At 44.7% G+C, this 27,526-nt stretch overlaps 1 protein-coding gene across 2 annotated transcripts; it reads right to left on the reverse strand.

Moving 5' to 3' along the window:
- Positions 1 to 1,172: 1,172 nt before the first annotated feature.
- Positions 1,173 to 27,420, reverse strand: ahdc1 (AT-hook DNA binding motif containing 1). Of its 2 annotated transcripts, none has more exons than XM_014476085.2 (7): positions 27,276 to 27,420; positions 26,944 to 27,176; positions 12,478 to 12,660; positions 10,943 to 12,240; positions 8,234 to 9,936; positions 6,354 to 8,022; positions 1,173 to 2,467 (listed from the first exon to the last, which is right to left on the reverse strand). In XM_014476085.2, the coding sequence occupies exons 4-6, from the start codon at positions 12,134 to 12,136 to the stop codon at positions 6,360 to 6,362; spliced, it is 4,560 nt and encodes a 1,519-aa protein (XP_014331571.1). In that variant the 5' UTR covers positions 12,137 to 12,240; positions 12,478 to 12,660; positions 26,944 to 27,176; positions 27,276 to 27,420; the 3' UTR covers positions 1,173 to 2,467; positions 6,354 to 6,359. The 2 variants fall into 2 exon arrangements, with proteins under 2 accessions (XP_014331571.1, XP_023201144.1); XM_023345376.1 differs by having other exon boundaries at positions 12,469 to 12,660.
- Between the last annotated feature and the right edge of the window lie 106 nt (positions 27,421 to 27,526).

Below are 27,526 nucleotides of genomic sequence, written 5' to 3' on the forward strand. Positions count from 1 at the left end.
TTTTTTGTTGGTCTGGTGTAATGTAGTCTTAGTGTTGTGTTGTAATTAGCCGTTAGCAGAAAATCATAATAATTAACAGAAATAATGGCTTTAAAACATCAATCTGTGTGTAATTAATCTCTATGCTTAGTAAATTGAGTTACTGGAACAAACTTCTCTAATTTGTGGAATGCAACAGTATATAAATCAACCGAACTACCGAAAACCAATGGAGATTAAAGTAGAGAGAGTAAAGTGCCCTCAAATGTAAAAATGTTATACTGAAGCCAAATATTGTACAAAGAGCGCCGTGTGGATTAGCTTCAGGGTACAGATGGATTACAGTTAGCAGGGACTTTACCAGCTATTTAAATGCAGATAAAATGTCAGTGTTTTATACAAACATAGAAGAACATAAAAGTGAGAAAGAAAGAGCAGATGCCCCCTCCTCCCCTCCCAGCCGTTCTGTCTGTCATGTCGCGTTGTTGACAGAACGTGTCCCCCCTCTGCCATACAGTGGAATGTCACAGCAAACACGTTTCCTCCGGCCATGTCTGAGTCTATTTAATCAGCCTGTTGACAAACTGTACACAATCTGCGGCCCGTAAACTTCCCCCATCTGCTTTCACTCGCCGTCACTCTGCGCTTCCGTCTGGCATACTCGTACACACAAGCTGTGGATTTACAATATTTCTGTCCATCAGCGAGTTACCTTCTAAACATGCCCCTCACATCCCCCCCCCTTTTTTTTGATTGACCCTTTTTACAGTTTCTGCTTTAACTCTTACAGCTGGGATTAGGATTCGAAATGTTAAAGTAAAAGCTCTGTGGATTTCTCTTTCCTTTGCATTTAAACCCTCGTCTGCATTTTTATTTTTTTTTCTCAGTCTGGTTTCTTTCCAGCTACCAGCACATCCCGCATTACTCTCCTCATCACTCATTCCTCTCCTCCCCTCTTTTTTTTTTTTTTTTTACTTCCCGTCGAATCGTGTCCTTGTTTGAACTCCTTCCCTCACAGTTGCAGGCAAAGCCCGGCGCTTACAAAGGCTCTCAAATCACACGCAAAACACCTCCTCTTATCTGCTGAAGAAACTGCACGAGACAGACAAGTTTACCAATGGCAAGAACGTAATGTGTATTTAAATATTTTGCACCTCAGATACATACATGATATGTAACAGACAGATATACAATTTTTTTTTTGCAGCACAAAAACCACCAAACAACACAAGACCACGAAAAAAAGAAGGGAGAGAGTGAAAGAAAGAAAGAAAGAAATGAGGCCCCACCAAGATTTTGTCATCTCTGGAGCCTCAGTCCTTTAGACCCCACAGGCACACACACACACACGCATACACGCCCGCACACACACACACAGGCCCACATACACACATTCAGGAAAAAAAGCAAACAAACTCACAAATACATGCATCACTGCAGTCACGCAAATCCATCCTCTGTCTGGAGTCCACACACACACACACACACACAAAAAACAAGTCTCTTTGGGGCCATTGTGTAATTTCAGTGTCTCTTTCCCTTGTAGTTAAAACAGCAAAACACAGGATGTTGAGTCTCCAAGCTGCAGTCCTCCTCCTACTCCTCTTCTCCCCTCCCTATCGGAGCAGAGAAATCACGGTAAGACGCAGAAGAGAGGAAAGTTGATAATGGCTCCCCCACCCCCATTCTGCCACCATCCTCCCCGCGGTCTTGGAGCTGAAGTCGTATGTACAGATGCTGGTATTTGAAGAGCAGAAACTGATTTAGTCTGCTTTTTCTCTTATGGGACACAAACATCAAGAAGAAGTGCACAGAGCGGGACGTTTGGCTAGGCTCATGGTATTTAAAAAAAAAAAAAAAAGTCGATTTTTGGGCTCAGATGCGGCTCAGGTTGCGGCACAAGACAGTTGAGTGGTTTGAGTGCAGAACATTGCAGCTGGCTTTAGCGGTAAATGGAGAAGTTTTGGAGACAGGAACAGAAAGAGCGAAACGGAGAGAGAGAAAGAGAGAAAGCAGAGTGATCCTAATTTGTCTATACTGCAGAACAGAAATGGAAAAGGACTCTGCGAGATACTGCATGTGTCACAGAAGGACCCAAAGGGATGGGGATATAGTTTCCTCTCTGTCCACCGCCGTCTGGACTTTGTCTGTCAGATTCCTCTTGGCCGTTCCCTCTTGGTACAGGACAGAGTGCTCACGTATGATCATGGTTAGGTAGTGATCTAATCTGCACATGCGTTTCTGTCTGTGTGTATGTTTTTCTTTTTCCTTATTTGCCTGTGTCTGTCTGAGAGTGCCGTGAGTGTGCGCGTGTTTTCGTATACGTGCATGCTTGAGTTTCATGGGTTGATCTTGATTGTCAGTGCTGGAGAATTAAAGCTTTACTGTCCAAGGCTGGCAGCTAAATTCTCACCCTTCAGTTCAGTCTCTCACAAAGAAGTTCCCTTTAAAAAATATGTTTGCAAATCTGTAAAAGCTTGACTCGAACCTGAGAAGAAACACAGAAAGAGGGAGAAAAAAAAATGTAAAGATATAAACATTTTGAAATTGGAAATCACATTGTAGAACTTTTCTAAAATCATTTTGAAAAAGATATTTGTAGACTTGCCATATTGTTAGCAAATTTTAAATATATTTAGGATTATGATTAGCACAAAGTACCTTTCAAAAGTATTGAACATCTTTCTATTTTGACACCTTTTTAACCAGAAGCTATATTTCACTAACACTACCTAATAAATAAATATGGTAGAAAGAAAATGAATTGCTTTCACAAAGAAATTTTTGAATAACGCTGCAGAAATTTATATGCATATATAAGGGGCATCGATTTGATGCCTCTTAAATAAAATAAAATATAAGTGCATTGGTAAATATAGTCCATCTGAATTGAATTGAATTTAGGTATAAATGCAGCAGAAGAGAACAAACAGCATGATGAAAACCTGACAGCTCAGGGAGAAAATTGTGAAGAAGAAGGTGAGAAGGGCATTAAACAGAGAAGCAGTCAAGAGGCCTGTGGTAATTCCAGATGAGCTGCAAATATTAACAGCGCAGATGAGAGACAGGACAACTAAAAGCCACGAACCTGGGCTAATTAGAGGCGTGGCAAGAGGAACAAATGTAAAGACTTAATAGGTGCTTACATGAGCCATATGGGTTACAAAGCAAGCTCACATGAAACCTAAATTAAACTTTTTAGGCTTGATATGAAAGGCCATGTGTGGTGGAAATCACTGCACATCACCCTGAGCGCTCTCCAGCCACACAGAAGCATGGTGGCGGCAGAATCATGCTTTGGGGACACATTTCTTTAACAGGAGCTCTGTGGACGAAGCTAAGCGCATGCAGCCAGAGCAAAAATGCAGTCATTAGAGCAAAGCGTGTTTATGTTTTAACGACTGGTTCAATCTGATGTTCGTAGAAGCTCTAAGTTCAGGCTGACTGAAGTTGAGATGTTTTGTAAAAAAAAAAAGAGGAAAAACATGCTAGGGAAGCCATATCAAAAAAAGACTGCTGCTGCTGTAACTGAAGTAAAGTGATTCTACAAGCTCAGAGGAACTGCACACTTTTCTATTTGTAAAATATTTTGAAATATGCCCTTTTTTCAGCTGGTCTCCAACTTCAAATCCCAATATGGTAGCAGTAAAGAGAAAAATCTCTTTCCAAACAGAACTCTCTGAAGTCTAGAATTAGCAGATCTACCTTGATGAAGCTTTGCAAAAAGCTATCCCAAAGCCATCTTTAGCTGTTTTCTGACATTTGTTTTGTTTTTAACTTAAACGCTGCTCAGCTGGGCAGCGATAAGCTAATTGACTCGGCCACTGCAGAGTCTTCTACTTCACATTAAATTTTGGGTTGTTATTGAGTTGTAAGTGCAATCAATATCCGTCCACCTTTGCCGCATTTGGCTGAATCGGAGCTGACAGTGGATCTCTACGCATTCCAGACTTGTATTTTCAGCCAGCATAGACTATAGAAGAGGGACATCACAAGTGTCTAACCTCATTTTTTTTTCAGAGATAAAACAAGCAAAATGGAATGATAACTTATCCATAACCAATCACATCATGTCGGAAAACGCTACACCTGGCACAATAAAGAGCAACCAATACAGTTGGATAAATGTTCCTTAGCAACTGGGAGATTTCAATAAATCCAGGCATAATTCTGAATGAATATTTTACATTGTCTGTTTCATGACATGGGTCCAGTTTTTTAATTCATACATTTTTGACTTATTAATTCAAAAATATGCTTTGATATATGGATCACTGCACTGTAATAAGAACAAAGTCATAATGCACCTCTGAATTGAAACATACCCACAGCATGATACTGACACGACCATGCCAGACAGCTGCTTCAGTGTTCTTAGGTTTTTACATATTCCTTTACACTTACTTCTTGTCATTGTGGGCAAATGGCTCAACCTTTGTCTTGTCTGAACATGAAACGTTTCTCCAGAAGACATTTGTCTTTTACCTGTGGACGGCTGCAAATTTCATTCCAGCTTGAGTGAGTCACTAATTTGTTGCAGGCCTTGCTACATTGTTGTTCCTGTGTTTTATAACCAATTTTCTTCCATCATGGGTTTACAGGTTTATTCATTTAGTTTACACTTGAACACAATTAATTGCCTGAACAGGACAGCAATCCCAAATACATATGAGAACTGTTTCGGAGTGGATTAAGACTGATATTAGCCTTTTGAATGGACTTACAAGAGAACAACTTCAACCCTATTGAAAATTTGTGAACTGTGCTTAAAAGCCAGATAAATGAAATATGCATCTGGACAAAGTTCAACTTGCTGTTGAATGTTTAGCCAAATATTGGTGGGAGGCGCAAGTATATATTAGAGGTTGTATGTTTAATTTTGACATTTCAGATAATCTATAAGACGTTTTGACTTGATATTGTATTTGCATGTTGTACTTTGTTCCACTCTGGATAAACAATGGCTGAATAAATGATTAAAAGCCTTAAATCAGTGACGTTATTGACCATGATCAATATTTCCAAACTCTGAAACAATAATGTATAAATTGAAGAAGAAAAAAAAAAGGTAACAAGTGCCATAAATCCCCCACTTTATACATGAGACCTGATATTTTATTGGATGATGAAAAAAAACATTTTTGGAAGCAGCACCCACAGAAGCTGGAAGAGGCATCGCTGTCACTTTAGTTGATTTATAAGGAATTTTCTGACCGTAGCTCTACATCTGGTCCTTCTTCTGCTCACAAGTCACACTGTATTCTTCTAAGGCTAGCGTTACCAGCGTTTTGTTTCCAAGTGGACATATTGACTTGGTTAAAGCCATTAAAGGGCCAGACACTGGAACAAATTTACTTTCCCGGGAACGAGGATGTATGTTGCTTTAAATGTATTTTTCTCTTTCTGGTCAGTTTTGTAAAAAAAAAAGGTAGAATTCTTCTAGAAAAATGTTCTCTTCAACAGATGAGTATTCTTTGGGCATAGACGTCAACTGTTGATAAAGTCAAAACTTTTGTTTGCAGAAATTTAACTTTGTTATTGATCACCTTAAAATTAATTATTGAGATATTGCCTCTTGAGCTGTAGTTCTTGTTCCGACAGTCATTTTCCAGGCAGCGACTAATGTCATTAGTGTCTTGGTTTCAACTCACATCGGCTCATGCGGTTCCTATATTACTTCCTCAGCTAAATGTTCTGTCTGTGCTTATAGCTTGCCTCTATAAACTAGCTCCTCCATTGCCGTAGCTTCTAACTTTAGTGTAGCCAAACACTTCTTCATAGCACAGTACAACAGCACACAAAAGCACACATTTAGTGGTATTTAAACTGCTGAGTGCATTTGTTTTTAAATATCAGCTGAATTCCTGGTTTGTGGGAACATCTTTTGCTTAGTTAACCACATCAAGAGAATTAAATGTTAATTCATTCTTTACAAAATCGGTTAAGCTCAGTCAGATTGGATGGATAGAATCTGTAAAAATAGAGATTTTAAAGCCTTGTTGCAGATTCTCAATGGGACTAAGGTCTAGATTTTGACTGGACCACATCATATTTGTTCCTTTGTCTGATACTGCTTGCTCTCTCAGACACCTGGGTTATCAGCTGTAGGTGTTATCTACAGTTCAGCAGAAAAGATTATCTGATCTGTTTATCCTTCAGTGAGTAAAATTACAGTTACCAGTGCTGCATGTGATTACCGTAGGATGATAACTGTTATTTTTTTAAATTCCATTTTATTTTCTCATGGTTTTTCAGGTACTCAAACACACTTTAGTAGTTTGTGTTCTTGGATAATAAGATGCTTGTCTAAAAAAGAATGAATGAATAAATCATATCAGATTCAGAAATCTGATATGAATGTTCAATAAACTCACCTGCTGTTACAGGCTGGTGACACTGAAGCTGTCATCACTGGCTGGGTCCAGGAGCTGGCACAACACCCCTCCACCCTGAGCGGTCTGGGGGGTATAGCGGTGTCCCACGCCCTGGTAGGATTGCTGGGGCAGGGTGTAGCCACTGGTGTCCTCCTGATGGGGTGAGGCGTCTAGAGGAGGCTTGGAGTAAGGGGAATGAGGGAGGGGACCCTGGCGAAGGCCTGTGCTCATGCTGTGAGGGACCAAATCCCGCTTGTGGGGGGCCATGGCAGAGGAAGGGCTGCGCTCCTCATAAAGCCCAGGTGTTGAGTGGGAGAGCAGGCCAGGGCTGGGGTTGGGGTGTGCGAGGGCGGGCAGGTGAGCATTAAGGTGGGGCTGACTGCTTTGGAGGTGTGAGGCTGGATGAGTGCTGGTGTGTGAGCTCAGGTTTGTGTGGCTCTGGTGTTGTGTGTCACTCATGTGTGTGTGCGTGTTTACAGTTGGGTTAGTGAGGGAGTTAGCATGTGCATTTCCATGAGGACTTGCGTGTGGATTGCTGTGGGCGTGCACGGTTGTGTTTGAGTGCGGACTGGGGCTGCCGCTGTGTGATGTCTGTCCGTACCAGTAAGGAGAGCTGCAGTAGCTGGGGGAGTCATACTGGGAGAATTGGGGGTCTTTCGGAGGCGGTCGGTGCGATGGGCTGAGCGCTGTGCCGCAGTGGGGGGTCAAACGTGGCGAGGGGGAGCAAGAGGGGGAAAAGGTCCTGGATGGGAGAAGGTGGTAGGGCTGGGTCGGAGGAGGGGTGGGCTTCGGGGGGTAAGGGGGAGACGACACACTGGGTGAGAGGGAAGAGGAGGATTCACCAGGGTATAAGGCTGGATATCGCTCTTCAGAGGACGGAGTGGAGGGATGGGCTGAGTAAGGGGATGGGTACTCACAGGTGTCCTGGAGGTAGCTGGAAGGTGGAGCAGGATTAGGTGTGGCCAGTGGAGAAAGACTGCTACTGTCTCCGCTGTAATAATCCAGCCCCTCCTGGAACAACCCAGAACCCTCTGGACCTCCAGCTGACACCATCAGTCCTGCTCCTGACACAGAGGCCATCTTGCCTCTGCCTTTGGACCCAATTGGACGCTCTCTCTGACATGAAGATAGTCCTCCTCTACCTCCTCTGGAGCCTCTTCCCCGTCCTCCAGCCCCTCCCCGCTTAGGTCCCGGAGCGGCTGTTGGGGAAGGACTAGACGGTGAATCCGAATGTAAGGCAGAACCTCCTTCCTTTTCTAAATGCAGTTCAGTCCGTTTTCTGCGACCACGCCCGGGTTTGTTCGTCCCCCCACCTTGGAAAAGGACATCCTGGCTCCAGTTGTATGACGGTCCTGAAGCACTCTCATGCCAGTCCATCATTAGTTTCTCCAGACTGGACAGACTCGATTGGCCTGCACTCACAGAGGCAGCCTCGTTCTGCCTATAGCTGCCTCCAGTGGAGCTGGGTCCGATAACAGGCGCTGTTGAGCCAACGTGTGAAGAGTCCGAGGAGGATTCTGACAGGCTCTCGGGAAACGGTTGTCGCTTAGCCTTCTGGGGGGTGTAGTTTGAGATATCCAAGATGTCTTTGGACTCATTGGAGCCATATTCACTATAGCCATGATACTGAGACCCAAAGTTGTCTGCTGACCAACCACCAAAAGCTTGCCTGAGGAAAGAGATCATACAAGCAAATTATACACTTGACATTCGACTATATTTTAGATTTCACAAGTTGATGTTACAGTTCCACCAGTCAGAAACAGTTATATATATGATTCAAAGTTTTAAAGGAATTAAACACCCCTTTTAAGGATTAATAGGTGGATACTTTCTAGAGCACACTGGAACCTTGTCATCTAAAAGTTCATTCACGTTACCTGCAGCTCCACTGGTTGGAGTTGTACTGTTTGTAGCCCTCTGTGGCAGAGGAGCTGAAAGGGCTCCCTTTGGCCACAGACATGTACCCTCCTCCAGGTGATGTGGGTCCTGCTGACTCCCCTCTACCCATGGGGGAATGGCTTACTCCTGGATAGCCACTGTAGCCTCTCTTGGTTGCTCCCTGGTAGTTCAAATAACCTATCTGATTGGCAGGTGTCCCTTTGCCACCATACCCAAAGCTGCAGTCAGAGGACCTCTGTAGCCCTACGGGTGGAGAGCAGGAGTAACCAGAAGGGTAGTGACCATAAGAGGCTGGGTGGGGGGAGCTGGGAGAGTGCGAAAGAGATGGCGGTGTGGATTTAGGATACGTAGAGGTGGTGGGAGATACTTGGGCTAAGCTTCCATAACTATAAGGGGGTCTTGCAGAGGAGCAGTGTGCCTGTGCTGAACCTTCCACCCCTGCATTTGTTCCTTTAGTGCTCCACTTGGGGAATGGAGGAGACCAGCTGTGAGAGGCCGCAGAGCTTGATGGATCATAGGCAGAAGATGAAGATTTCCGGGGGTCCGACTGGGAGGAGATGTCCAGGAGGTCTGAGGAGTCATCAGAATCGAGGAGGGATCGAAAATACCCGGCAAATAGGCCTTGTGAGTCCTCTCCTGCTGGCCCACCCCCTTTGCTTCCAGCTGGGCCACTGTAGGCCCCTCCTCGTCCAACATTACAGCTGGAGAAGCCCCCCCTTGGAGATCCACAGATTTGATAACCACCCAAAGCTCTTTCCTTATCCATAGCCCCCTCCTCGTCCCATACACCTGTCCCATTGGGCCAGTCCTGCCCCATGGACACCACTCCCCCTTTAAATGCACCATTTTTTCTCATTCGTCTCCTTTTGACAATTTTCTCACCCCCAGGCTCTGTTCCCACCATGCCCCCTCCCCTACCCACTCCTCCTCCCACACCCTTCCGTCTTTTCCTCGGTAATCCATGCTGAGACAGGAGGTTCAGTTTTCGCTTTTTCCCAATAGATTCAAAGAAGTCACTGAAAGTGCTTTTATTGCACTCACTGCCCATGATGCCCCCTCCTGCTCCTCCACCTCTGCCGAGCCCCCCTCCTCTGCCACCTCTGGGTCGCCTAGACCCGGTGAGCCTGTGGAGCAGGGTGGATATTCCAGGGTTTTCCAGGGGTGTGTGAAAGCTTTCTGGCTCACTTGGTGTCCAGCAACGAGGAGGGGAGCAGCGACCAGTGGCAGGGGGCTGGCGGTTTAAAAATGCCAATTTGGAGAGAACATCCCCATATTCAGCTTTCACATCATTTGTGTCATTAACGTAGGAGGGAAACGGACAGGGGAGTTTAGTCCGACGTCGCCTCCTGGGCTTCTTGGGCTGGTCTCCAGTAATCCCAGTAGTCCCAGCACTGGGTACTTCGACCTGTATTCCCGGTAAAGGCTGTTTAGGAGGTCGCCCCCGCCTGCGTTTGAGAATCACAGGGAGCTCTCCAGGAGGAAACATCACCATCACACTTTTCCCATTGTTCTTCATGCGGAGGAGTGCAGTTGGCTCTCGTGTCGCCTCAGACCCCTCCGGACTGCCGTCATTAGTCTTCTCAGTCCCCGTAACAGTTTCCAAACTGGAAATTTTGTAGCTCTTCTGTCGGCGACTTAGGCTGACAGGAATGCGAGGCACCTTTACAACAATCTTCCTTACCTGTTGAGTAATGGAGAAATAGAAAACAAAGCATTATATGTAGTTTAAGATTGAATGAAGAAGAAATTATAGTACAGTGATATGTAGGCAGCGCTTTGCAAAAGTATTCAGACTTTTTGAACTTTTCTCACATTAAATCTTGCTTAAACTACAAATATGTTTTGTTGACATTATGTAAACAGACAAACTCGCAGTTACGGAGACGCTTTAGAACATCCACAGCTTTGAATAACTTACATAGGTTATTTCAATCATTCAAAAAACAAAAGCATGTAAAACAGCTGCAAATCTACCAAGACATGGCTGTCAACCTAAACTGACAGAGCTGACAAAAAAGCATTCATCAGAGATGAAGTCAAAAGTTTCATGGTAAGTCCAGAGGAGCTGAAGGGATCCACACCTGAGGTATAAGAAATGTTGAGTTGTACATTTTACAAATCTGGCCTAAATGGAAAAGAGGCAAGAAGAAAACTATTGCTGAGAGGAAGGCATAAGATGCCTTGTTTATAGTTTACTATAAGTCTTAGGGGACACAGCAAATAAAAGGCAGTAGGTCCTTTTCTTAAAGAGTGATACTAAATTTTTTTGGCCTACACTCAAAACCCTGTATGTAGCAAACATACTCACATTGCACAACACCCTGAACACACCAGAACCACAGTGAAACATGGTGGAGGCAACCCCATACTCTGGGGATGCTTTTTTACAACAGAGGCAAGAAGGTTAGTCAGACTTGAAGACAGGTGAAGCTAAATAAGGGGTAGCCTGGAAGAAAACCTGCTGGGAGCTGCAGAAGATGTGACACTATGTGATTCTACAAAGAATTGTCTAAAAAGGCCGAATACCAAATTTTGAGCTCTTTGTAAGAAGGAAAAACATGTCTCAATGTATCAATTTGAAATACACCATCGTTTGTGGTTGCAGCAAAAATTCAAGCTGTGAAAAGGTTCATTTTGTTGGGAGCACTTTTGCAAGGCACTTTATTTGTTAATATTAATACACTTACACCAACATAACGGCCCTTTTTGCTGTTACTTGGAGGACAGACCCCCATGCCTGCACCACGTTCTTCCTTCATAGTTAACAAAGGAGCAGGTGAAGAAGATTCAAATGTGAGATGAGAGGCAGCACTCTGGCGGAGGGCCTGTGCTGCCAGACGTTGCTTTAAAATACTCTTAGGAGCTGCTTTGTGCACATATTTCAGTGGAGGCTTACATCTGGATTTAGGTCCAGGTCTGTGCCCAAGTCTGGGCCCAGGCTTAAGTAGAGGTTTGGGAGCAGGCTTAGGTTCACTCGGAGTAAGAGGCCTATCTGTATGGCAAGTAGGTGCAGGTAGAACCGCCTCCACAGAAGAACGCTGTTCTTTAGCATCTGCAGTGATTTCGTCCTCTTTAACCATCCAGATCTTCTCCTCTAATGTTTCCTCCTCTTCTCTTCCCCTGTCCCTGCCTTTCCCCCCATCCTCAATGCTTCGATGCAGCCGAGAGGATTTACGCAGATGCAAGGGGAAGCGAGGACGCCCAGAGCTGCGGAGGGCATACTTCTTCTCTGTCTCTATGGGTAGAGAAGAAGGCACCGTTATTGGGTTAGGGCCAGAGGGGAGTGGAGCGTAGTTTGGGGGCGTGTCGAACTCCGCAGTCCGGGCTGCTGGGGCCTCCAGCGGATTGGTAGTTGCAGGATGATTGCCAATCGCCAAAGGCAAAGTCTGAGGTGAAGTTGTGTTCATGGCCTCTACTGTGAGAGTTTTAGAGAGTTCTGAGTCTATAGAATCACTGTGATTGCTGATTTCCATGATTCCACAGTTGTCCATGTGCGGGTTTGAGAAAGCTTCTGCATGCACTTCTGGGTCTACATGTGCTTGCATGTTTCTGAGCGTCTCTGAAAACGTGTCCGCCTCGGCTGTCATGCAGGTGTCAGAGTGCCTCTGCAGGTAGGTGCCGTGCCCCAGCCCTTCCTGCAGGTGAGCACCAGTTGCCAGGGTGGATGGGGAGGTGGGGGCAATGTCAGAGGTTACAAGTGCCAGTACATCATGAAATGGATCTTGGAACGCGCCATGGAGTGTGAGCTCCCCTGACCAGGACTCAGGTCTTTCCAGTTTCTCCAGTCTAACCACAAAACACTTCTTCTCTGGCCGAGTCTCCCCACGACCTGCCGGAGCGCCAGTTTGGCCTGAATGCTGAGGATCCGATGAGTCACTCATCCAGTGGATAGTTCTGCAGGTTGTGACGCAGGATGTGAAGAGATGGTTTCAGCTGTCTCTGTATGAAACTTTCAACAGCTTGTAGGGGCAGAAGATTTTTACACCTAAAGATGGAAATAAAAATAAAAACCAGGACGGTTAAAATATGTCAACACCCTTGAGTTGAATTTCAGAAATTGGGAAAGACTTTCTTTCTTCTTACTGTTGCTAAACTTTTACAGACCAGACAGTCAACGAATTTGGCAACGTGCCAAAATCCTACTCTGTAATGCACCCTCTTTTATTAACTGTGCCACCCACACACCAGCATTGTAAAATTAGATTACATTTACCATTCATACCCCACTCAGTCGGTTGCTCCGACCAAACGGCCGTGGCGCTGATTTTTGATTCTGAGGCGAGCCTGACTCGGTCTGCCTGACTGGCTCTGTTCTGCAGGGGATCATTGGGTCATCAATACTGCAGTGGAGAGCTCACAGACTTTTCTCTCTCTTCTCCCTGGCTCTGTCTTCTGCCCATGGTTGCTAGAGTGAAAGAAAAAGCAGACAGAGACAGACAGAAGGAGAAAAGGGACAGAGTAGTTGGAGAAGGTGGAGGGGAAGGCACGTGGAGAAGGGAGGAGCACAAAGAGAAAGAGAATAAGTGATTAGTACATGATGTCACAGCGTGAATTGGGCCAGACTGGAATCAGTATTTGAGAGAGGGCTGCACCGTCTCGCATCACACAATTATGTTAGAGGATGACTTGCAGTATAAATTGTTTAAGTTGACTTGTGGCTAAAATTTCTGATCTTATAGCAGATTTTGGGTGCAGGTTATGCTGATCATAGCGTCACGCCGCTGTATTATGTAAGCAGCTGGGAACATTTTGCACATACAAATCTCACTGAACAATTGAAACAATGTACTGTAGCTAACAAAGGGAGAACACATGTACATGTACAGCTAGTGTCATGTTTTTTGCCAAAAACTCTGCAGATTCCTGTTGGGATGCAACAAGAACGAAAATGTGTAAACCACATCTGCCACCAGGGGGAAGCAGAGAGGTGGTGAAAGTCGAGGTATTGAGAGGATGTAGAGATGAAGGTGACACAAAGACAGGAGTGATGGAGGGATAGCAGAACCTCAGATAGGAGGAAAAGTGCAGACCCAGGTTGGACGAAACAGAAGAACGAGACTTGGACCACATGTGCTGGCTGCCACGCATGCTCGTCAGGCACAAACACAGGAAGGCTTGCAACATTTGTGAGCAGATATGCATGCACGCTGCTGGCTCTTAACTCTGTAGTGCACACACTCCACATTCAACACAATTATGTCCATTGTCAGATCTCTCTGCCTTTCCCTTCCAACATATGGCTCTGATTATGGAGGGAGGGAGGGAGAGAGGACATTGAGCAGGAGGCAAAGAAAGTGAGAGAATGAAAGGGTGGGAATGTATGAAAAGGCGACAGGGCTGCAGAAGAGACAGGAAAGTGAAAGATGTGACTGAAACAGGAGGGAAAGAATCGTGACTGGACAGGCAGACGGGGAAATTAAGAGGGAAAAAAGTTGTGGAGGAGCAGGAGGAAGAGGATGAGGCAGTCGAGGAAGAGGAGAGGGGGAGTTTTGCCGGAGCTGAGTGCTGGGCTGCACGCATGAAGCGAAACAACCTCTGCTGCTCTGAGGAATGACACAACTGGGACAGACAAACATGGAGATGAACACACACACACATGCACACACTGCTCGTACTTCTTTAACCCCATCACCCACTCCCTTCCCTTCCCTTCCCGCTGCCACCTCCCTGACTTTCTCTGCCGTTCTCACTTTCTCTCCGGTCTAATTAACGGCGCTCATTAATCGTGGCTTCATCTGACCAGTTTGTGAGGGAAGGAGAGGAGCACATGCTTTAATTAAGCGCCGCATCACATGTGCTCACACATACACGCTGTCACTCCCCGACACATACCAACACACACATGCAAATATGCCCCTGCAGCTTCGTCCTCCCACACATCGATTTACACATAAAGACAGTCACAACACACACACACGCATGTGCTCCCCGCACGCAAAAACAAAGACACACATGCAAATGCCCCTCTTCTATGCTCTACAGGGGGCATTTTGACAGGGTTTAGATGCGAGCCAATCAATTCTGCTATGATTCATTGTTTAGGCAAAGCACTCCTGGCATCCTTCAGCCGCCATTCCAATATAATCATACGTAGCGAATGTGTTTTGGTGCATTTTCCCGTGGATGGCTCTGGGGCTTTGGAACACACAGCGGTGTAGTATTGTCTCGGTGAAAACAGACGATGGTATGCGCTGCTCCCACATCATGATCTGTTGAATCTGCCGCACAAAGACGAGCTCTTGTATGAGAAGTGTTTGAACACTTTTGATCTGGTACAGTTTTTCTTTTTTCCTCCACTTTCTTCAAAAAAGTTTTTGGTGTTATTGTGCAAATGCGGGGAAGCCAGCGACAACAACACAACAAGCCACAGAATGCCTGTGCGTTAGTGTGTTTGTGCAGAGACAAGAGGCTGCCAGTTTCGAGTTTGGGCAATTGCCCTGTTACGCAGTCTGGGAGGCGCAATGACTCTGTAGATGGTAGTTGTACAGCATATCTATTCTCTCCTCATCTATCTCACTGCCACAAAGGCTTGCAGACTCACAGGCCTGCCAGCAGAAACCCTCAATGAGGAACTAGACCCAGTGCGTGTGTGTGTGAGCTTGTGCACCCCTACGTGCCACTGATTGTGTGTGTGGACAGGAGTGTGCACATGTGAGAGTGTGTTTTCCTGGGTGTGTTTGTAAAAGCACTCACTGAGCTCTAACGGGTGTACAGTTGTTGCTAAGAGACAGGCAGCAGCACCGAAACAGCATGGGGGGGTGCAGGGGGGGTTGTGGGGGGGCACAGAAGAGAGAGGAAAAAGAGAGGTGGTGAGGAGGAGGGGTAGGGGGGAGGGAGAGAGTGAGAGAGAGGGGGGGCTCCAACAAGAGGTTTAGACAGATAAGGAAAGGGCTGAAGGAGAGAAATGAAAGAACGAGATGGAGAAAGTGTGCGTGAGGGCCAGGGGAGAGAGGGAAAGAGGTGGGGATAGGGTAGGGAGGGGGAAGTGGGTCAAGGGGGTCCACAGAGACCGAGTGACACGGGGTGGAAACCCAGCCAGCATCGTGACCCTGCTCCCTCCACATCACCTCAACCCTGATGCAACCTCAACCTGCAGCCCAGACAGCCTCAGCCTCTCGCAACAACAACGGCAAACATCAGCAAGCGGACGAGGAAGAAACGGAACAAGTTGGCGGCTATTTGAGTTTGTCTGTGAGAGAGGTCTGCAGAGGAAGACAGAGGAGGAGAACTTAGTGATGTGTTGCATGATGAACAAGCCACGTCAGAGTTTAATCAAATACTTGAAAAATAAAGTTTAGCTCTATGCAGCGGCGGTTCCTACATGAACGCGGACGATTTATCTCCTCTCCATTCTGAAGACTTCCAAATACATAACTTATCAGAAACACTATGAGATAAAACATATTGATTAATCACTAAAATCATCAACAACTTTATTAATAGATATATACCAATAGATATCTACCTTCTGCACTAACATAATGGCCAGCATCTAGATCCTGACAGGCCTGCAGTCCCGATGAACAGTGCATCCATACACCTTTCTGTCACAGCCACCAGTAATGTCTTTAGCAATTTGTGCTGCAGTATCCAGTCTGATGAAAGCAATCACGTTGCTAACCTTCACTTCACACGTGTTTTAGCCTTGGTTCCCCATAACCCTGCCGCAGGTTCACCATTGTTCCTTCCTTGGATCACTTTTGAAAGGTGCTGACCACTGCAGGCCAGAGACTTCAGACGGGCTGCAGATTTGGAGATGATCAGTCCCAGACATCCAGCCAATATGATATGACCCTTCTCAAACCTGCTCAAATCTTTACACTTGCAATTTTTTTCTTACTCTAATGCATTGAGCTCTGAGGACTCAATTAGGGATGCACAATGTATCGGCACTAACTGGAGCAGAGAAGCAGTGGTGAAGTCAGAAGTGTGTTTTTTTCTGAGGTAGTGTGATATATGTATATATACAGTATGTATATAATATCTGTAAATATCAATTAACATCAATAACAGCAATATTAATATGGGATATAAATATCAACCCAAATCTTCATATTGGTACATCCCTAGACTCAATGTCCACTTGCGGACATTGAGTGTTACTAATAAGTGCGACGGCGAACAAATGAGTGCTACGCATCTCACGTCCGGACATAATGTTCTGCCTTGCTGGTATATAAAGTTTTTCAAATCACAACGAGGGATCCAGAATTGTCATACACTAATTAAGACCAGATTTTTTAAAGTATTTTTGGCACTAGTGTCCTTTATTTGATAGTGAATTGACAGAAAGTGAGTGATGAGAAATAGGGGAAGACATGCAGCAGGTCCTGGTGAATAGGCCAGGACCTAAACCCGCAACAGCCGCGTAGAGAACTAAATGGGTCATGCGCCCTAACACCCTACCCCGCACCCTCCCACACACACACAAAACGCTGACTGGTTTTTAAATAGTCAACATTCTCATTTATGATAAATCTAGTCAAATTAAATTCATTAGTGGTGAAAAAGTTAAATAATCTTTTAATTGAGTGAACAGTCATAACAACATACCAGCTTCAGTGTCATCAGCGATCTGCATCTGAATTCTCATACAATGGTTAACACAAGAGGATGCACACATCCTCATAGACTGCACATGAAAAAAAGCAATAGGAAACATAGACTGGGCAACTCCAACAACTATGACAATATTACTTCCAATCAGAACACAACCTCATAGAACAGGCAAGACATCTCCCGTACCTCTGGCGTCTCAATAAAAGGAATGATTAAACAGTGTGAAAAAGAATTGTAACTCTTGAAAACTAGTACTGTTTACACTGATAGAGAATCTTTACCATAAGTACCGTAGTTTAAATATTTGTTTGTTGTTGTTATTGAAAAGAAAAACAACATGATGACATGTATGGCACCAATCCCTGCAAAGGTTGTGGATTTACAGAACTAAGTTATTTGAGAAATTTAGGTCCTGATTAAAGTTGGAAAAGCTAGCAGGGACTGTTGGAGCAGGAGTGAACCTACCATTATTTTGCACATTTAGTTTTGAGGGGCTGCAGCTCAGCATGCACGCACAACGCACACATGCACATCAGAATCCCACCAACACACTAAAACAAGAACCCCCCCGATCCACCCCTTCCACCCACACTCTCCTTCACCGTGACCTTTCTTCTCCTTCTCACATCCCAGCCACCCTCGACGAAGAAATCCACCACCACCTCCCCAGCTGCAGGAAATTCCTAATGATCTCCATCACCAGTGTGTGCGTGCTGCATCTCCTGCCAAGAGCAGGCACGAGCACGCACAACAAACACGCACACCAGGCGCACAACTCAACAGAGACCAACACATAAACCATATGTGCAGACAAACACACACACAAAAAAAAGCAGACAGACGTTCAGACGCACATCTAAACAGACTTCACAAGGACCAGATACAGTGGCAGCTCAGCCAGAGATGCACGCAGGGGACTGGAGAAGAAGCGGAAAGCACGGGAAATCAGGACCCTCTTCACCGCAACGACCACCAAAAAAAAAAACCCACATGTGACTGCTTCGCTCCGATTTGTTTCACAGGAACATGCATGCCGAGGTTATTTTAAGACAAGGACCATAGTACCCCCTTCCTTTCTCAGACCCCCTCTGCTTGTCTCCCTCATGCTCAAGCATCCCCTCTCCTCCCGCCCCCACTTTCTTTCCCACAACCCCCTCTCCCCAAACACTCCTTCTTGATCTCCAACTTAGCCTGACACTCTCCCCTGCTCTTCCTCACTCTCCTGCAGGCAGTATTCTGGCACTGCTTATGGCCATCCTTTGAATCAGGTCATGTGACCAACAACACCACCAGTGGGGAACAGAGGCATGCATATGTGGATGCGAGAAAGTAAAAACAATACAGATGTAAGAAAAAGAAAACATCTACCTAGCCGAAACCAAGTCCAAGAGCTCCAGTTAAATAAAGACATAAGTGATGAATGGGGGTTTCCTGATACCTCCGAGATGTTTTTACTGGCCGTCCCCTTATGAAAATAAGTCTGTGTATCCTCCAGGTTATACATGTATTTCATCCAAGCCTAATTATATAACATTGTTAATTTTAAGGTAAAGCTGGAAAGGAAATAAGCTCTCAATATCTCTAAGAAAGTGTAGGAAGCTTAAACTAGACTTTCTGGGAGTCAAGATGTTCAACTAACTAGCAGAAATTTAATAAATAAAACTACTCGAGGTTCTTTCCAGTCAAAGGCATGAAACAACTGCAATAAAATGTTTTAATGTTAAGTGTACAAACTTTTAGACTGCTTGAAATGTCATTGATTAAAGATGACATACTGTATTTCCTTTGTCAAATGGAACAACTACCACCTATCCTTCAGGTAGCCGGACACATTTGGGACAAATGTTGATTAAAACCAGAATTTGATACGTCCTAATAGTGAGGCAGAAATCTGTCACCCAGTTCTCCTTAATTAAATTAACAGTTGGATTAAAACAAAATGTACACAAATCGGTTTGTAAGTTTTACAGTTCGTCAGGAGAACCTCCTGTGCATGCATTTTCAGCAGAATGCAGCTATCTTAGACATGAACGACAAATAAATGAACTCTTCCTCTTCAATGTTAAAAAGTACAGAAAACTTTCATTACAATAACCCTTTGCTGAAATGGCTGTAGAAGTTTAAAACTACAACTTCCTGCTAAAGCTAGCTGCTCTGCAATGCTAGCAGCTAGCTTAACATTAGCTTGTGTTTAACTGGGAACAACAGCAAATAATTCAGTGTCAGATGTGGGGGGGGTTTCTTACTGCCCTCATCTAATACAGTGCAATAGCAAAAAGCTAGTTAGAATTCCAGCTCATGAAAAAATTATAATTTTTGCCGTTTGTGGTGTAAATCTGATATTAGGGTTATCTGTTATGTCCTTCAGCCACTGTACATGCTAATGACTGGTAGTGAGTAAAAAGGCTATCACAACAGTCATTAAAATCAGAACCATCAACAGCATTTGAGCAGATTAACATAAATTCATTCAATATAAATCAGGGTTCAAATCAGAAGAGGGTTACGTTAAAATTGTGCTTTTTAATTTATGTTAAAAGGATGAAAACAAGAGCTGTTAAGATTTGGTATCAAGGAACACCAAGGTTTTAAAAAGTAATGATTTTAGAGCAGCTTAAATTTTCCCTCATACCAAATACAAAGTTCATATTTATTTTGATAATGCTAGAGAAAATTTCAGGGTGGCTGGATTTTCTCTGACTCTATGCACTGTTGCCAACTCCTTAGTAAGAAAATTAATTTAAAGTCTTTAATGACATCACTAATTTGCATTATTAGTCACTTGCATGTAATTGTAATTGGAGCTGCAGAAGAAATGAACAACCTTGTGAAAGCTAAAATACAAACAGGTTCCCTAAATATGTTTACAACATATGCTATAGTTTATATTTCAGTTTTCTAGAAAACAGTTTTGCTAAGGAACCTCCATTAAGCTACAGTACAGCAGTTATCTTACAACTTTTCCAACAATCTATGTTAACAATCTGAATGGTCTAAAAAGTTACAAAAAAAATGCAGCGAATCATTTCAATGCAGTGATTTTATCACATGCTTTGAGACCAACGACAGCACCCACCACATGTTCAGAAGAGTAAGAAAGAAATTTCATTACACAAAAACAGCAAAAAGACAAAAAGCACTAAATTTTTTGCTAATTTAAAAAAAAACAAAAAAAGAAACAAAAAAGCCTGAAAAGTCAATAAACATAAAAACAAAGTCGCTACGGTGGAAACTGCAGCTTTATGGGGCACGGTCGCTCTGTGTTAACGCACTCCCCCCACCCTCACCTGTTTCTGCAAACTGTCCATCCCTCATTACAAGAAAGACTAAGTCAGCTAAGGTAATGCTTTTTTTTAAGTTAGAAAGTCAACTCTGGTGTAAAGCAGTTCATTACAGGCTGGCATTAACCTTCTAATATTAGCTTTTAAACATTTAGTGTAAGACACTACTAAATTCAGAGGGCAAATATATATTTTTGCTCTGTTAAAATAAACAAGCATTGTAAATTATTGCACTGTTTAAGCTAATACATTACATTTTATTTTGCTACTTCTGACAAAGACTAATTGAATCCATGACTTCTGATCAGAACAAATTAGAATAAATGTTGCTTTATTTGAGTTAAAAGTTGCATTGTTTTTGTGCAAATCCAGTGACGAGTGTTGAAGATGCAACTTTAACTGATACCATTACTGGTTGCAGCTAATGAAACGTTTTGTTCTTCTTATTGATTTTCCTGATATTACTTCGTCCCTTGAAGTAAGCGTGAATCCGAAGCAGATCTTAATCTTCTTTTATTTATACACAAACGTTGCTTGGAAATCAAGTTGGTTTGATCCTCTGACTTTTTCATTGTACAGAAAAAGCAAATGAAAGTTGTGCTTCATGCATCATAAAATGTACTATGATGTAAAGTCCAAAATGTGTTCACATATATTCCTAATTCACAATTTCAACCCCACATAAACACATGAACACACATCAACCTCACACACACAAAGGACACACAAGCCAGATGCTTGGACCCCTACAAATGCTCAGACCTTGAGGCCAGCGTGTTGGACAGGGGCCCCCATGCTGCGGCCCTGACTTCCCCAACTCCTCCTCCTTCCTCCATACTCCTGCTCCACAGTTGCTGTGGGAAACGCTGCAGCAGCGCCCGTTGCCAAGGAGAAGGCTGCTGGCTGTTTGAACAACAATGGCCGCCTTGTGAACATTCCAAGTGTAGGTACTGACAGCTCGTCAGCCGCAACCCCAGCAGACACACCTCAGGAGAAGGCACGCGCTCTCGCCGTCCACCCCTGCTGTACCTCTCAGGGCTCTTGGCCCCAAGCCCGAGTGAGGCAACGTAACGCATTCAGACACAAAAAAAAACCCCACACATCTGTGCAACACTCTGAGAAATTATGACTTCTACTGTCCCTCTGTGTGCCTCTGTATCTCTTTACCATCTCCTTTTCTTTCTTTCTCTCTCTCTCTCTCACGCAGAAACACTCACACGTTGTGCAGTGCATTCATCCATCCCTCCCACCCCCCTCTCCCCGACTACTCTCTGTCTTTCCCTCTTATCTCTTCCTCTTTCCTCACCCCCATCCCACACCTCCCACCCCCTCTTCTTCCACAGCCTCCTGCTTTCACTCGCTTTCCATCTCAGGAAGTGTGTGTTCTCACTCTCACGCACACGCATGCAATCTCTATCTCTCCTGGAAGGTAGCGAATCCCTACAGTCCCTCGGGGGCATACACTTCCTCGGAGAAGGGGGGAAAAGAGAAGGAGAACTTGAAACAAGAGAGGAAGAGGAGGGAGAGGGTGAGAACTGTATTCGAGGTGGGATTTATAGACAGACCCCTTAGTGCGCTGATTATCGACTCATATTGATGGGACAATACTGATGGTGGACATCAAGTTGGATTTTAATGTGTGTGTGTCTGTGAGGTCTCTGCTGATCCTCTGACTCATTGTTTTTTAAAAACACATACCCAGACTCATGAATACGCGCAGAGCAGAACCCCAAAACACTCCGCAAAATCAGACAGACTGTAAATTCTAATGGTCTACAAATAGGTGTGTGTGTGTGTGTGAGTGTTGAACGCCAGACGCCGGGAAGCGTGCGTGCGTGCATGTTTTCCCCATCTCTCGCTCCTCTTTAATAATTGAGCTGATTCTGTCCAGCTTGTTAGGGAGGTACACAGCCGTTTCACACTCCGTCTTTCTCCAGTCTTCCTCGTCCTCTCGCGCTCCGTCTCCTCTTTCAACTTGTCCCTCCACTCGCTCATCATTTATCACCCCTTCTCCTCCCTGACCTCTCTCCGTTCCCTCCCTCCTTTCCCTCCATACCAGCTCTCTCGCTCTCTCTCCTCCTCTCTTTCCTTGGTAAATCCCTCCTGTTCTCTGACCTCTCCCTCGCCTCTTGCAGCCTTGCCGCCCTCCATCCACTTCCATCCATCCATCCCGGCTGCCCTCTATCATCCCTCTCCCGCTGCCTCCCTCCATCCCTCCAGAGGTGAGAGGTCGCAGCTTCCTCTCTGCTGTCAGACTCAAACCGGCTGCAACCAGCTTCGCCTGGGAGGGGGGGTGGTAGAGGAGGTGAAGGAGACGAGGAGAATGAGGAACGTAGGTAAGAAAAAGAAAGGAAGTAGGATGGGAAGGGGCTGACAAAGAGGACGGATAGACGGGGGCAGAGAGGTTAAAAGAGTGAAGGAGGCGAGGGAGAAGAGAGGGGGAGACGTCTTCTTTTTGAGTCACTGCCTTTGGCGCCGAGGAGCCGTTTTATGAATGTATCGTGTGGGAGGTGACAGAATGGAGCATACAAACACTGCTTACACTAACACTAAGTGGTTGCTGTGAATGTGTGTGTGTGTGTGTGCACTGGGGTGTGTAGATGAGTGTGTGCGTGTGTGTGTGTGTGTGTGAGTGGGAGATGAACCACGTTTACCTGCCTTCGGCGAAAGCCATTTCACTCCAGGTGACGTTTAGATTAACGGGAGCAAGAAAGACAGGTCTCTGAATCCTCAAGGGCAAATTAATGACTTATTGTTTTAGCCAGTAGTGGGAATACGGAAGGCTGTCAAATATTCCAAATATATCCTGTTACAAAACATTAACAGAAGAGTTTGTTTGTTTTTTTTACAGAAAATACGTTGGTGAGTGTAATCGCCGCTGTATTCGTAGAGTCGTCTGCTGACAGCTCTATTCATAGGTGGAAGAAAAGCACAAATCAAAATTCTGTTAAAAGGGAAATTTTGTTATCCTGAAACACGGAATGCCGTGTGGAAAATCAGACGTATGCCAACTCTAAAAACTTACAGGTTCAAAACCATAAGCCACACCTCCTCTACAGCTTGACGCAGGTGTTGCCTGGTCTGGTTTGGGTGTCCGACCTCCCCGGGGTGAAATCACCGCTGAGGATCTTGCAGAAGAGTTGTGGCCAGATCATTCGGGACACTCACAGCCAACAGTAAAATCCTAAACTCATCGGTGTGTAAATTAAGGAGGGATCCATGAGAATGACAAACTTTTTAAGACTTCTGCTTCCTGCCATTCAACATGGAATAGGTCTCAACATCTTGGTGTTATTGGTTTGTTGCTTGAAAAGGTGGCGCTCTTGTTCACCAGATTATATTGAGCATAAAATGGTTAATGGCATTTAAAAAGTTACAGTTTCCAAAACAATCAAAGTTTCTGCCACACTGTCCCTATGGTTTAACATCAGTTCCCCTCCCTCACCTGTTGATGGTCACTGGTGTAAAAGCTAAAGGAGCGCCACCCATCAGTCTCATTAGGGCAGCGCTGTTTTAAGACTACAGCTGGGAATCTATGAGCTGCATGTCTGCTAAGCATCTGATTAGAGACGCTACAGAAGCTGATTAATTCAGTGGCTAATATCGGCTTGTTATACTGTTACTCCAAAACAGCAAAGGACCAGGATGAGAGTCAGACTGTATGATACCACATCCATATATTATAACCACTTTTAGAGAAAGACGTCGGAATGGCAGACAAAAATTGCATAAATGCAACAATTATTCCTACTGCTGTTAAAATATTGATTATTACGTAGTACAATTATTCAGTTATCTTATTTGAATACTTTGACTTAAACTCAAATACAGAAGCTGCAACATTTTGCAGTAATCTTCAAGTACATGTTGCATAAGCCCTTTTGATCGTTCTGCTCTGCATAGACAAGTTAGTATGTTAAATTTGGCTAGTTTATTTGTTAAGATAAGTGCTAAGTAGCCAGATCTACAGTGTTGATAACAGTAGATTTCACAGAACGTTTCCTTAGTAAGAGGGGGTTTGTAGTTAGTTCCCTTGCAATAACTGTACGCTTGTTTTTCCCATCCATTCTCTAGACCTGTTAGTCCATGAGGAGTCATGGGGGCTGGTGCCTATCCAGCGGTCATTAGGCGAGAGGCGGGGCCACATTCTGGACAGGTCGCAAGGGTAACACAGACACACACAGGAGACAAAAAAAAAAACATACACACACATTCACATCTAAGTGTGGTTTGTGACTAGCAAAAAAAAAAATCCAAGCAGATAAATTCTTGGAAGCAATTAAAAGAATGAGAACACACTTATTTCAGCAATGGCCCGATACAAAGTCTTGCAAAGTAGCAACAGATGAGGGTGGGGGACAAAGAACACTCTGGTCACATAGACACTTTCTGTGATCTCTGATTAAGATGAATAAAAACTGCAGGAACGACCTGACAAACCACGTCTCTGAGATGTTAAAAAGCCGACTTTATAAAGAGTAGCTCAACAAAAAAAAGATATATTTTAGTACATTTTTTAGAAAGTGTACTCAAAAACTAAGGATTGGCTTTTATTGTATCATTTATTGTTATCGTAAAAAGTTTCTAATAATGATAAGAATTTGATTTATTACTGGTAAGATGAATTTCAAATAATGATGTTTGAAAACACCCAGAACTGACAGTAATGTTAACTATGTACTGAAATAGTTCACTGTTGGTTCCATGAGAACATCAATAAAAATCAGTAAATTCACCACTATGATTTTTTTCTAAAGCTACTCTGTGCAGTTTAGTCATAAGAATCACACATCATGTAACTGATGTCCTGAATAAGGTGTTTTCAAAATGACTATGTTCTATTAAGATCAGTGTTTCTTTGTGGGACTTTGAGGACTTAGTTTGATGTCTGCAAAAAAACACGCAACACCCCTGCCTTCTCACCCACACACACACACACAAACACCCAAAAAGCTCAAAGCACTTCAATGCAAACCAAAAGCCAAATTCAGGAAGATAAAAAAAAGGAAATGGTGTTTTTGAAAATTTACTTAAAACAATTGGATCCGAGTAATTTCTTGGAAGCTGATGACTGCTGGAGATAGGCACCAGCCACAAGGGTCGGTGATGCTTATTGACGCACTACCAGTGAGGCCGAGATGCACAATCTCCCCATCCAGAGGTGATGCATTAATAAAACGTAATGCGACCATTCAACAGGTTGCATGAACCTTGACGTAGTTCCAAACTTTCTCTAAATTCACTGCAGGAATTCAGGGGGATCGCCATTCATGCCGTACCAATCAGTGAGTGTTTCCACATGACTGTCCACTCAGGATACATGCATACATGTGTCCCTTCTGCCTTCTCCATCTCCAAATATCTGTATAAAGAGGGCTCCTGACTATGGCAACCTCACACGCTGATAGGCAGAGGAAAAGAAGACAGGTGATTGGTTGAGCTGTCGGCTGTCATATCGGCAGGGTGTATCTTTGTGACACCGTTAGACGCGCACACACGCATAGCTCCACACACACACACACACACTGATTTCCCTGTGCTGTCAACCTACACACCTACGAACTGCAGCAAAGTGCAAACAAAGGCTACTTCCCTGCACACACACGCACACACACACAGAGGTAGATTTGAGACGAGATGTGGTGTGTTAGGTGCGCTGACCCTGCCGATGAGGACAGGAGGAACATCAACGGAGCTACAAGGCCGTTGCTATGACAACTAGCCCCGCTGCACAGGTAGGAAGCACAATAGGTCTAAGCTGTTCACATTCACTCTGTTTGTCACACACACACACACACACACATGCACACACACCCCCACACGCACGCACACATAGAAGGTAACACACTCAAGACAAGTCTGACAGACAGCAGCTGAATGCCAAGGTAAAGCCATTTCCCTTTCATACCAACATTCACTGTGGGGAAATTATTCATTAACTGCTAATATAAGAGAACTAAGTCTTTACCCAGTGACTCAGATCGTGAGACGGGGTGTGTGTGCGTGTGTGTGTGAGAGAGAGAGAGAGAGAGAGAGAGAGAGAGAGAGAGACTCTGGGCATCACTCTGCATACTAACAGCACCTGCACCAGGGCAGCCTGTGCATGTCTCTGAGGGGCCCTTAAATAACCAACTGTCACTGTTCAGACACTGGCGATGACTTCTTAGTTTTCCTGCACTCTTTCTCCTCCCTTTTGCTAAAAACCACAGGTAAGAGCTCAAAATCATGACTCTCCAAACTCACTGGCTGGATCACCACTGCAGGATGAGCTGCCGCTGCTGCTGCTGCTGCTGCGTCCTGTCCAACTAAGTGGGGTGGCAAAGAGACTGGCTGTCCCCGAACTACCCCTCCATCCCCCCGCCTCTCAGCCTTTATATGTAACGCAAACATCTGGGTTTAAACATCCGGTGCGTGGCAGTCATGTGTGTCTGAAAAGTCCGGTCAAACTCAGGTGGAAATCCACGGAGCCAGTAACGCAATTTATGACACAAAATCTGTCTTTGTTGCTGCTTGCAGTGTGTACATGCTGCCATAATGAGGTGAGATTATTATAAATACAAAGGGACAAAAAAAAAACAACAACAAAAAAAAGGTGGGGTTATGTAGGGTTCACTGCGCGCACATTCACTGTGTGTATTTGAACATCATTATCGCCACATGCATGCATGCCTACAGTTGAGCCCAGATCAGCTGTAGGCATGCAGAGCGGCGGCAGGTAACGGCACCGACGTGGTTAAATAAAAGAAAAGAAGAAAAAAAACTCAACGTGAAGCGCTGCCAGATGTGCGCGGCACAGCTGGATGAGTGGACGGTAAGCGTTTTCTCGTGTATCTGCATAAAACACTCACCCCCTGGTGTAAAGCTTGTTTTGCGGGATGTCAAGGCGGGCTGCCTGGCTGGCGCAGGGCTCAGTCCCTCTTCTCGCCCGGTTCACCGGAGCCGTCAGCAGCCGTCACCGAGCGGCGTGTCCCCGCTTCATCTAGAGTTCCTCCGCTGCGCCCCGGCTGGACCACCACCGTCCTCCCACTTAAACCTTTCAAAAGCCGCTCCTCCTCTGGCTCAATATCAGCGTCTGCACCCGCTAAATATGGGAAAGCAAAAAAGACAAAAAGGGGAGAAAATGAAGAAATGAGGAGCAAAGAGGTTCTGTTGTAATCTTGTTCCGAGTAAAGGTACTGACAAAGCCCCGCTAAAAGCCTGCGCTCCGGTTTCGGGGACAGACGCGGGACTCCCCCGGTATGCGGGAGCGCGAAAATCGACCGTGCGCCCGTGCGCCTCTGCCTCTGCAATTCCTGCTCTCTGTCTCCGGTGCGCCCCAGTCTCCGTGTGTGCCTCTCCAACGTGCCTGGTTGTCCAAAACACGTGGGCACCCGTAGCTGGCTTTACTCTAACCCTCCGGAGTTGTGGGAAATGTAGTTTTTCAGCTGGAAG

The sequence above is a fragment of the Xiphophorus maculatus genome, chromosome 13, assembly GCF_002775205.1.
Source record: "Xiphophorus maculatus strain JP 163 A chromosome 13, X_maculatus-5.0-male, whole genome shotgun sequence".
In the NCBI taxonomy this organism is placed as follows: domain Eukaryota; kingdom Metazoa; phylum Chordata; class Actinopteri; order Cyprinodontiformes; family Poeciliidae; genus Xiphophorus; species Xiphophorus maculatus.

Bases quoted from the DNA above. Each gene is read 5' to 3' on its own strand.
- ahdc1 (XM_014476085.2), bottom strand. From the start codon at position 12,136: ATGAGTGACTCATCGGATCCTCAGCATTCAGGCCAAACTGGCGCTCCG. The intron at 9,937-10,942 runs GTAAGTGTATTA...ATTACTCAACAG, and splicing joins AAAAGGGCCGTTATGTTGGT to GTAAGGAAGATTGTTGTAAA. The intron at 8,023-8,233 runs GTAACGTGAATG...CTCTTTCCTCAG, and splicing joins TCCAACCAGTGGAGCTGCAG to GCAAGCTTTTGGTGGTTGGT.